Source organism: Ailuropoda melanoleuca, chromosome 9 (genome assembly GCF_002007445.2).
Source record: "Ailuropoda melanoleuca isolate Jingjing chromosome 9, ASM200744v2, whole genome shotgun sequence".
NCBI classification, from domain to species: Eukaryota; Metazoa; Chordata; class Mammalia; order Carnivora; family Ursidae; genus Ailuropoda; species Ailuropoda melanoleuca.
This window is the reverse complement of record NC_048226.1, coordinates 55043200-55055769: the sequence shown is the minus strand read 5'-3', so window position 1 is coordinate 55055769 and position 12570 is coordinate 55043200. Positions and strand designations below refer to the sequence as shown.

The 12570-nt window shown below is 34.9% G+C and overlaps 1 protein-coding gene across 13 annotated transcripts in view; it reads right to left on the bottom strand.

Annotated features, from left to right (window-relative positions):
• Positions 1 to 12570, bottom strand: part of RALYL (RALY RNA binding protein like) — a 711504-nt gene that overhangs the window by 151698 nt on the left and 547236 nt on the right. For 12 of the 13 annotated variants that reach the window (XM_019797149.2, XM_019797152.2, XM_034668250.1 and 9 more), the window contains one exon: positions 456 to 531. In XM_019797149.2, coding sequence (XP_019652708.1) covers positions 456 to 531 — 76 coding nt within the window. Of the gene's footprint in view, positions 1 to 455; positions 532 to 7741; positions 7760 to 12570 lie in introns of those variants that run through there. The other variant, XM_034668257.1, reaches the window with a different exon arrangement.

Here is a 12570-nt window from a genome sequence, read left to right as displayed (position 1 = left end):
TCATTTACAAGTGGTGTGACCCAGGGAAAATCTCTAAGAAAATGCATTTATCAGGTTCTTGATCTGTAAGATGAGAGTAGCAATATCTACAATGCAGGATGGTTATGAAAATTAAGTTAAATTAAACAACATAGGAAAAATATCTACAGTACAAGGCATACAGTACTCAAAAGATATTGACCTTTCCACCACTTTGTCAGTAGAGTCATGAGAGATTTCTATTAGATTTTATTACAGGAGAATTTTGTACAGGGGTTAAGTGGAGATAGGAAGGTTAGGTGTACAAGATCCCTGCCAATGCTGTGTGATATATTTATATGTTGATCACCAGCATTTTGTTGTACTTTACACCAGGAAAGACTGTTCTTTAAAACACTTGATTCCTTATAGGCTATATTGCCTTTTAAAGTCATAACAAGTTTCCATGACTCTGTCTCGCAAAATTGCTTACTTACCTATAAAGTGCAGAAAGGGGCCTCTTGTTTCCAGGTTTTGGTCTGTATGGTTTGGGTTCTCCTGCCATATTGATATCTAAAAGCAAAAAATAATATAGCACTGATTAGGAAAAATTAATCCATTTAAGAAAAGTAAATCATGACGTTTTCTTTTTCCTTTTGCCATTTGCCTCTACAAATGTTATATGCCATTCCTTTATTAAACAATTATTTATTGAGCACCTACTCCAGCCCAGGCACTGTTTGAACTATGTCATGTACTAAACAGGTTAGCTCCATGCCCTTGTAAAACTTACTTTCTACTGGGGAGAAATAGATAGTAAACAACAAACAAAACAAGAAAAATATATAACATTAGAAAGTGATAAGAACTATGAAAAAAGACAATGTTAAATGAAGTAGGGAAATGAGGAATGCTTAGTAAAAATGAGAGACAGAGAATGAGATATCCTTCTAAATTGGATTTTTGCCAGCAATGTCTCAGTTTCATAAACATTTGCATGGAATAGAGCTTTGTTCACATGAGGAATTATTAATTCCCATGACAGTATCTTTCCACCTATGGAGAAAAGGAATGTAGGAGGGTGGAATTGTACTGAGGGAATAACACTATGCACTCAGCAACTAGAATGTGTAGTTATAGTTCTGGGGTGGTCAGAAGAGAGAGCACATCCTTGGCCTTCATGAACTAAAACCATGATAAAGTCTCTAAGATAAGACATAGGATACTTAAGTACACGATGAAAGAGTATTTATATACAGTTGACCAACTTCTCTCTTAAAGAAATGTGTAAAACTGTTAGGGGGTTTTAGAAAGTTGGGTGACAAAGGTTCAGAAAATTACATAAAAAACAAGATTTAATAAAGTTAAAATTCCAAAAACATGATAAAAAGGAAAATCTAAAAAAAGGGCAAACTTCAAGAAAAGCTTTGAAAGAAGCAAGGGACATTATTTTGACAGAAAAGAAAGGGAATGCTTCTCTTTCTGACAGTGGACTAAATACACTGATTTAGGGATGGATGAGCCAACCAGTAGTGAAAACAACCAAAATTTCTATATAAAATACAGCTGACCCTTGAACACTGATGTGAACTGCACTGTCCATTTATGTGCAGATTTTTTTCAGTAAATACAGTACAGTGCAATAGATGAATTTAATGATTTTCTTAACATTTTCTTTTCTCTAGCTTACTTCTATTGTAAGAATACAGCATATAATACAGGTAACATACAAAATATGCTTACTGTTTATGTTATTGGTATGGTTTCCAGTCAACAGTAGGCTATAAATAGCTGAGTTTTGGGGGAGTCAAACATTATACGTGAATTTTTAAAAAGATTTACCTATTTATTTTAGAGAGAGAGAGAAAGAGGTGGGGAGGGGCAGAGGGGGAGGGAGAGAGAATCTCAAGCACACTCCTGGCTACACGCAGAGCCCTACATGGGAGCTGGATCTCATGACCCTGAGATCTTGACCTGAGCCAAAATTGAGAGTTGGCCACTTAACCAACTTAGCCACCCAGTCACCCCCATATGTGAATTTTTGACTGCACAAGGGGTCAGTGCCCCTAACTCTCTTGTTGTTCAAGGGTCAACAATAGAATGTAACTTTTTTTTTTAAAAGAAAATATCGAGCTAGTAAGAAAGTAAGGAGTTCATAGAAGCCTACATCTGAATGAAAGCAGGAACTCAGATGGAAGTGGAAGACTGACTCTACTTATTCCTTGAAGACATTTGTTGAAACCAGAACTTGAGTTTTAACTTTCATGTCCTTGTGAACTAGAGGGGGCAGGAGACAGTGCCCAAAGAACATGACCATATAATCACTAAATTCAACACCCATATACATTGAAATCCTAATTAGGAAGAGATGGAAACTTCCTCCTTTTACCTAATTAAGGATATCTACAAAAAAATCTCTAGAAAATATCACAGTCAATAGTGAAACACTGGCCACACTTTCTTGAATATCAAGGAATTTGTTTTATTTTATTTATTTTAAAGTTTGTTAATTAATTAATTTATTTATTTTTAAGTAATCTCTACACCCAACACGGGGCTTGAACTCATGACCCTGAGATCAAGAGTTGCATGCTCTTCCAACCGAGCCAGCCCCTAATATTAAGGAACTTCAAAGGGCATTCACTATTACCAATTCTGTATAATGCTGTGCTGGATTTCATAGTCAGGGAAGGAAGACAGAAAAACAGTATCAGAAATTGTGAAGGAAGAAATGTCATAATTGCTGATAATAAGTGGATCCACATAAACACTCCAAAGCATCTACAAATTATTATAATTAAAAAAAGAGCTTAATAAATTTGTTGGATTCAAAGCCAATATATAAAATTCAACTCCATATCTCTACAAAGCAGTAAATGTTTTTAAAATATAATTCTAAAAGATATAATTTATATAGTATAAAAGTAAAGTACCTAAGGATAAGTACATTATAAAATTTGAAGATGTTTATACGGAAAATTATAAAACTATATTGGAAGATTTTACAGTTACCTTACATAAACAGAGAAATTGGAAACTTTGATACAACAAACATTTTAATTCTTCTCAAGTTAATTTTGATTCTATATAATTTCAATTAAATTACCATTCTTTTTTATGTCTCTGTGGAGTTGGATAAGTTCATTCTGACATTTATATGATAGAGAAAAAGGTCAAAATAACCTTGGGAAAAAACCCCAAAGGTGGCAAAGTTGCCTTAGCAAGTTTTATTTTAAGCTGTAGTAATTAAGACTATAATATTAGTACAGATAGAAAAAGAACCACTGCACCACTGACACACACAGATGTGGATGTTTGAATTAGGACAGAGGTGGCATAGCTGATCAGTGAGTAAGGACAGGCTTCAAGAGCTGTAATAATTGGTTACCAGTTACTGCAAGAACAAACATGAAATTGGACCTCTACCTTACACTATACAGAAAAATTAATTACCATTGGATTAAGAACCTAAATGTGAGAGGCAAAAATATATAACTTTTAGGAGGAATGTAGTAGAATATCTTTATGAGATCAGAGTATGGAAGGATAATCTTAAACCAGACATAAAAAGCACTAGCCTTAAAATATAAGATTGATAAATTCTACTACATTGCAATAAAATAAAAAGAATTTCTGCTCATCAAAAGTCACATAAAGACAATGAAAAGAAAGGCCACAAACTAGATAAAGAAATCCTTGAGAAAGGATTTGTTTCTGGAATATATAAAGAACTCATTTATATAACAGGAAAAAGAAACAAACCACCAAATAGAAAATCGGGCAAAATCACAGGAGAGGGGGCGCCTGGGTGGCTCAGTCATTAAGCGTCTGCCTTCGGCTCAGGTCATGATCCTAGGGTTCTGGGATTGAGCCACTCCCCCACTCCCACTCCCCCTGCTTGTGTTCCCTCTCTCTGTCAAATAAATAAATAAATAAATAAATAAATAAATAAATAAATAAATAAATAAAAATCTTTAAAAAAGAAAAAAAAACACAGTTTACACTGTGGCACTTTACAGAAGAGGAAAGATGAATGCTAAATAAACACATGAAAAGACACCCAACCTCACTAGCAATGGAGAATTCAATATTAGTATATGTGCTGCTGAAGTGAGCACAATAATGGAGAATTCAAATTAAAACACTATGAAACACAATTGATACTCACTAAATTTACAACAATTAACAAATTCTGACAAAATCAAGAGTTGGTGAGGTTTGGGAGCAACTGGAATATGTGTACATTGCAGGTATAAGCATAAACTGGTATCATTATTTTGGAAGATAATTCAGCAGTTTATAGTGAACTTAAAATGCCCAAGCCCTATGAACCAGAAGGTATGCACCTGAAGAAACTCCTGCATATGTGTACCATAAGATATATACAGGAATGTTCATTGCAGTACACCATGATAGAAAAAATTCCTAGAAAAACACAAATATCCATCGATAGGTAACTGGATAAATGAATTGTGATATATTTAAAAAATGAAACACTATACAACAGGGGAGAGAGAGAGAGAGACAGATACAGAGACTTACAGCCATAGGCAACAACACGGAATCTCAGGAACATAACAGTGACCAAAAAATGATGTCATGGAAAGACACTGATAGAATGAATCCTTTTATGTTAATAAAAATACAAATTTAAACAGACGTTACATAGGAATCAAAATACATGTAATAAAGAAGAGCAAGCAGAGATAAACAATAAATTTAGGATGAAGGTTACCTTTAAAGGGCAGAAAAGAATGTGGAACTTGGGTAGGACATCTAGATTTGAAAATTAATTATAATGTACTATTAAGTGTGCATGTACAGTGGGAACAGCAGCATTCTTTATAACTCTAATATAGTATAAATTTTATTTTGTATATACTTAATAATGAATAAAGAATTAAAAAAGAAAATGGGAACAATGATGGTAAGTTGTGAATCGATAAATATTCAGGTCAGGGGTAGTGAGTTTTGGTGAACAAGTGGTTTCAGCAAAGATTTTGAACAAGGAAATAGCAGGAAGAAGAGCAGTTGGGTGGGTGGGTGGATTACTGGATATGAATAGATTAATAGAGACTCCAATTAGAACTTTACGTCTAATTTGACTGGGATATAATTTTGGGTTCTGAGTAGAGGGCACTTGTGAGAATGAATCATAAAGACAGTGACTCTTGTATGATTTGGGATAAGGCACACCCAAGATCAAGGCTGTCTGAATCTTTCAGATGTGACAGAGTTGGAACAAAAAAGTGAGTGAAACAAAAGCAGATTTCTATTATTTTTATAAGCTTTGAAATGATGGTAGAAGGCAGGTGTCCATGAAATAAAATAAGACACAATGTGTGTGTCTGTAGCTCAGAACCCATGAGCCTCCATTATGAACTGAAAATGTAAAACTATTCTCATAAATAAATAAAAAGCTTGACACTTGTCTGTCAACACAAATATTATAATACTTTTTTAAATAATATGGTGTCAGTGGTTCTGAGGATAAACTTAGGAGTTTGACAGCATACACATACAATGGAAAGCCTTTCATGAAAGGCTGTTAAACTCAGTATTTCCAGACATCAGCCTCTGTTCAAAAGTTTTAAAAAATGGAAAAGAAAATTTTTTGCTTCTTATAGACATAAAATAGTGTTCAAAAGTATAATTTTCCTTTGAGCTTATTAAAGGAAATACTTGTATTTTATATATTTCATATTGCTATAGTGGAGATCATCCATAACTTGGTGTTAATGGACAGGGATGAGGGTGAAAGGGGTTGATGTGGTTCAGGAAGAAGAAACAGAGGGCAGTCAGCTCAACTAGTCAGTGAACATGAAGTCTTGCCAAGCTCTGTATGAACGAGCATTGCCATTGTACTGAACTTTATAAATAACAAGATTTAATTGTATCTTCAGGACAGCATGGTTTATTTGGAAGCCAAGGCTCAGGTTTTCATGTCTCAAGAGCTGTTGGCCTTGAAGGGACCATGCAAACAGGGCAAATGACATCTGAACAGTAAACTCAGTGGTCAATGCTGGGGAGACATCCTGAGGTTTCCTTCCGTGATTGTCAGGCACTGGGTAATTTTCCCATAGAGCAAGAGAACAATAACCAAGGTTCACTTTTCCATCCCTCTTATAAGGTAGGGGCTTTGGAATAAAACATTGAGATACAGAAAATAAAGTGTTATTTCTTAAATTCCCTAATTTGGAAACAGAGTCATACCAAATACTAATATTTAGAAATCGTGTACTGTCCTCAAGAAAGGCTGTAGGTTTAACCATTCTCGGCAAATTTTTTTGAGATCATCCAAAAAATCCTAGTTAAATTCCTGCTTGCTTTGCATAAGAACCTATAAAGGTACTTATATATCAAGAAGGTGGACTCTATTATCTGAGTATTAGAATTATATTCTTGTAAAGAGAGTCAGTAAAGTTAGGTAAGCGTCATTAAAAAGCAGTCTCTTGAAGTGTTTCTGTTTGAATACAATATACATCATACCTGTGTGGAAGAACTCCCCCAACCCCTTTCTGGCCTGAGGGACAAAGCAGAAGGGAGCTAAACTTTTACCCATGGATAGGAGATGACTGGAGACAGCAGACCTCCACAAAGATGGAGGAAGGGCATCTGCATCTTGTCCTATGACATTGTGAGCCTCAGTAAGGACCAACTAACAGACTTATAGAACAGACCCCCTATCTGTTTTGAAGTTTTGATATTTCAAGTTAGCATGAAAAAAATAGGTTGAAAAAAAATTCACTCCAAAATTATTCTTCTAATATTAAACCTCAGAATCAAACAACTGAAAAATATCCTGTTGGGCTACAAACTATATCGCTTCACAGTAAACTACTTAAAAAATATATTACATGTTCTAAAAAATTTAATCAGTTTTCCTTTCTTCTTTATATCTAAGCTAAATAAGCAATGCCAATATACCATGACAGAAATAACTATAAAGTCAGAGAACCGGAAAAAGTCAATGAGCTGAACCTATTCTGGTTTGAGGTAAATGAGATGAGGCAAACACAGACAGGTACTGCTCCAAAGCATCATTAAGATGATGGTAACAGCATTCTATTAGTTTATGCTTTATAACTCTTGGGAAGGTACCTCCAATTCGACACCCAAACACTGTGACTCTCCCATTGGCACCCCCATTTTATGTTATGACATTGCTCTAATGGCATAGACAGTGCAGTGCTTGTCTTTGATCTTGGACTTTTATCCTGCAGTGTTGTTCATCCAATAGGTGTTCAATGAGTCCATTGGTTGATTAAACTCATACAGACCAGAAGGTATATCCTTGCACAGGTTGTAGTGTGTCTAGCCAAACACACTTTGTCAGCACATTTCCTAAAGTGGTATTTATACGAACTGTTTGGAAGATGTTAATAGGCATGTTGCCAAACAAATAAATCATGGTAAAATAAGTTCAGTAAAAATGCTATAATATATCTCTTTCTTGGATATTTGTAAGCATATTAAAGGATAAGATTCTGAAAAAAAGGAACATTCAGTTATGTTTAATTCATATGTTTATATATATATATATCTCTATATATCTCTATATATGAACACAGTATGTTTTGGATGGCACACCTGTGAACATCCAACAAAACAATGTGCTCTCAGAACACTGGTTTATGAGATACCCTGAAATATTTAGAAAAATATTTTCCATGTATTTCTTTGCCATGTTTCAATTTGGAATATCCTCATGCAAAAAGACAATTTAATCTCTTCAATTACATATTATTTACACTACTACGGTAAACAGACACTTGCTACTTACCTCTACCACTAGTGATCCCTTTTGGCAACTGTCATTTCTACAGGAATTTCACCTTGATATCAAAGTGATGTCTAACTTATAGTAGAATAAGGCATCCACATTATCAATATCATCTTTTAGATGGAGAAAAAAACTAAAAGAAATATTTTTCAAAAAGAATTAGTTCAAAGCATTCTCTTGATTCTTGAGATTTGTTTGTTTTCCTGCCTTCCCCAGGTTTAAATAAAAGTTTAAATAATTCAGCCATGGCATATAGACTGCCAGGAATAGTCATTCAGAGTCTTTTATTGTTCACATTTAAAAGATTTAGGGATTCATTACTATTCCATTGAATAAAAATTCAGGAGATAAAGAAAATAGTCTGTTATGTTTGACAAGGGAATGCATGAGCCCTACAATTCTCTAGTATAAGCACCCTCCGTTAAAGAGTGTTTGTGCATTTATTAGTTTAGACCCTCAAAACAATCTTGTGAATGAAGCAGAACAGGAATCATTATTCCCACGTCATGTACATATATGTTTGAAGAACTGAGAAACTAAATGGCATTTATAATAATATCGTTAGCTCAGTTCACTACAACCGTCTCTATTATTGAGCATGGCCCATGTGCCAGGCACTGACTGATACCTGTCCCTGTCCTGAGAGAGAAGACTGTCTGAGAGTCAGCTGCAGCCTCCAACTAGAGCTGCAAGACTCACCGTCTAGAACCTAGCCTACTCTCTCATTGCTCTTCACCAGATTTTTGATGTCACATTTGCTATGCCACTCGATCCTGGTCTGGCTGTGGAAAGTATTAGGAAAAGTAATATACTCTGAGTCCCCAGGAGTCTTGGCATCATGGGGGGAGGATGTATGATTAAAAGAATGCTGTAAGGAGATCTGTCTGGTGGCAGTGGGGGAAATACATTCAACCCAGTTGATTGCTTGAGATTTCTGGGCCAGGTAGGTTCACAACACTGTGGTTTGATGGAGCTGCCCAGAAGTGCTTTTACTCTAAGGAAAAAAACATGCCAAACTTGCAAATGCAAGCATAGCCTACCATGTGCTCTGAAATATGGACATTTGAAGTATTTTTAAGCCTAGAGCTGAACGTGGAGCTAATTTGGTACAAAAGTAAATGGGCTTTCTAATCTTGTTGTTTTTCCTTTCATGGAATCAAAGCTAGTTTTAACACTTGAAATATGTCCTTAATAGTATGTTAAAATATTCACTGTTATGGGAATGAAACTGTAGTCTAATTTTACTGGGCAGTCACTGAATTGTGACCATTTTAATGAGCCTTTGGACCTGGTTTCATAAATTAGTTCTGACACAGCACTATGGCACGTTGGCCTCTGGTTATTAGAATGCTAATGCAAAGATCACTGGTTGGACAGATTCCCATTTGTTACCAGAAAATGCTCTATGCTCCCAGGGTTTGTCTGCAAGGGCAAATAAAAGTGGAAGTTTGAACTTATTACTCATTACTTGGTAAGTCCAATCACTGTATGTGACTTATGTAGATTCAGATTGGTTTTTCCCCAATAGAAACTGAAGTGAAAAAAGTGGGCATGTATAGTTGATGCCCTTTTTTATTTACTGTCTATTGCATTCAATTGTTATATTAAGAAGAAAGTAAAAATGCCACAAATCATTCATTTTCATTGATCAAATAATTATTGAACCTACAGACTGTGCCAGGTACTGTGCTAGGTATTGTGTAAATGTATATGAACATGGTGTTCTCCAGGATGTCACAGAGAGACGAACCTGCAGCTGACCACAGCTCATCCGATAAACATCACAATGAGGATGACGACTTTGCACTTTGGGAACGTGGTGTCCCACCCTCTATGACTGAGAATGGTCTCAACTCAAGAGTCCATTCTTGGTACATGATGTGGTTTCCTCCCAAGACACTGCTTATAGTGTTAGGAGTTTCACAGATGTACATCTATCAATCAACTCTGCAAAAGCCTCAGCTCTATCCATTAAGCTGTACAGACCTGTTTCTGTCCTGTTGTTTATTTTGCTTTTCTCATCAAAACTCCCATTAGCTAATTGTTAGAATACTTTTGGTTTGCCTGAAGTGTAAGTGGCCATGAAACTTGAGGAAATGTTGCGGCATTGGTCCATGTTTACTCAATGTCTAGTTTGAAGTTATGTAACAGTGAATACAAGCACACTGTCACACAGGTACAAAACAATTTTTAAATCAAATTTGAATTTCTTTAATTCCTCAAACTTTCACCTTGCATCATTTTTTCTTTATCACTTTATTTCTTATATTACCTTGGGTGTATTTTTTGAGCAATGCTTTTCTATATTCCATGAACATCTCTAAAAATCTCTACAAAGGTAAAAAGGAAGGACTGTATGTTTTATTAAGAGATAAAGGTTCCAGAAACCAAATGAATCAAATCTAAAATTTGGATAAACGTTCAACAGCAGCACCGTGAACTTAGGATCTTGCTTAACAATTTTACAAATATACTTAATAACCTATTGATATTGAGAGTAGAGACAACTGTTGCGATAAATAAGACCAAAATACCTGGTAAAAAATAATCTAAGCCATATATTCATTATCAGTGTGTGGGCTTAACAATATTAATTTCTTTGCATCCCAAGAGTTTAGTTTCATAGTTGAGGACAAAATATTCCTTAAGGAAAGTAAAATTCAACCACAGAATCTGGATTAACAATTTCCTTGAGAACTCTCAGATTTCCATCAGCGAAGTAAAGCAGATCCCAAACTTTGGGTATTGCTTCTCTCTGTTCCCTTTCTTCTTCTCAATCTCTCTCTTTTCCTATATGTATAGATAAATTTATTTTCGCCGCTCCTTTCTGTGATGACTTTGCTTTCAGTGTTTAAAACACTAAAGCTACTGTGTTTAGGGTATTTTATAATTCATAAATATAATGAAACGCCAAAGCTAACATTAGGTAGCTAAACACATTTTATGTCGAGATTAGTATATAACTCTGATACTCAAAGTTTGGTTGGCAAACAGACAGCATGTCTATCCTGTAGGAACCTGTTAGAATTGCAGAATCCAGGTTCGATCTCAAATCTAATGAATCAGACTACATTTAACAAGACATCCACAAAACTGCTATGCACATTTAAGTTTGAGAAGCAATGGAATCTAACATACTTAGCTTAAATCCCTTCCTTTAATTATTCTTTAAGGATTTTACTTTTTAAAACTGTTTGAAAAGAAAATATTAAGAATTCTGAGCAGACAACATCACTCACCATCAGAAAAATGCAAATAAAAACCACAATGAGATATGACCTCACCCCTGTTAAAATGGCTAAAATCAAAAACAGAAGAAACAAGTGTTGGTGAGGATGTGGGGAAAAAAGGAACCCCTGTGCACTGTGGGTGGGAATGCAAACTGGTGCAGCCACTATGGAAGACGGTATGGAGGTTCCTCAAAACATCAAAAATAAAACTACCCTAAGATCTATTCATCACACTACTGGATATTTACCCAAGGAATACAAAAGCACTAATTCGAAAGGATATATGCACCCCTATGTTTCCTGCAGCTCTATTTACAATAACTAAATTATGGAAGCAGCCCAATTGCCCATTGACAAAGTGAATGGATAAAGAGGTGGTACACACACACGGGACTATTATTCAGCCATAAAAAAGAATAAGATCTTGTCATTTGCAACAACATGGATGGATCTAGAGAGTATAATGCTAAGTGAAATAAGCCAGTCAGAGAGAGACAAATAAAATATGATTTCATTCATATACAGAATTTAAGAAACAAAACAAATGAACAAATGAAAAAAAAAAGAAACAAAGCAAAAACAGGCTCTTAACTATAGAGAACAATCTGATGGTTACCAAAGGGAAGATGGGTGGGGGGATGGTTGAAATAAGTGATGGAGATTAAGAGTACACTTAATCCTGATGAACACTGAGCAATACATGGAATTGTTGAATCACTGTATTGTACACCTGAAATTAATAGAACGCAGTATGATAACTACACTGGAATTAAAAATTGAGCAGAAAAATAAAGCATTTAGGGAAGAAACTTGAAAAATGCTTTTTTAAAGGCTTAGAATGGACTAATGGTATCCTAATGTCATCTTTGATGATAACTACAGTTGCTAGCATTTGTATATCATTTAACATTTGATCACACTTTCACACGCCTTAAAAAATTTTCACAATGGTCTTGTGATGTGGGTCTTATTGCAGATTTCCATTTATACAAACCAAAGATGAGAAAGTATAAGTTATTTGCACAAGATAACATAGCTAATAAGTAGGGTGCCAAGACTCTGTATTCGGGAGTTGTCACTCTAAATAAACATCATGCTTTATAGATGAAGTTTGACTTTTCAGTTAAAAATAGATGTATCACTTTTGGCAAGGCTTATAAAATTTATTGGCAAATTACTAAAATATTTCATAATTTCATTTATTAAAATGATAAATTTTTCACAAAGTCTTCATCAACATATATAATGTAGAAAACCATTAAACTCAATCTTATTGTTAAAATTCCATGAGACAGCAAAACTTCAAAGAGCTCTGTGACCCAAAATGCGAGCCTAGAAGAGCCAGAAATGAAGGAAATGCAAAGGATCTGACACCCTTCACCAGAAGCAGGAAAGAAATAGATTACCTAATATTTAACAACAAAGCCAAGTCTAAGATACAGACGAGAATACACAAGATTTAATCAGATAAAAATGCTTTTAGATATTGCCATGCAACAATACGTAGAGGATTTTAAAATGACCTCACCTGTATCATATCTTTTCTCTAGCCAGCCACATTCCCTCTCTTCATACCTCATAACCTACTCCACTCACCCG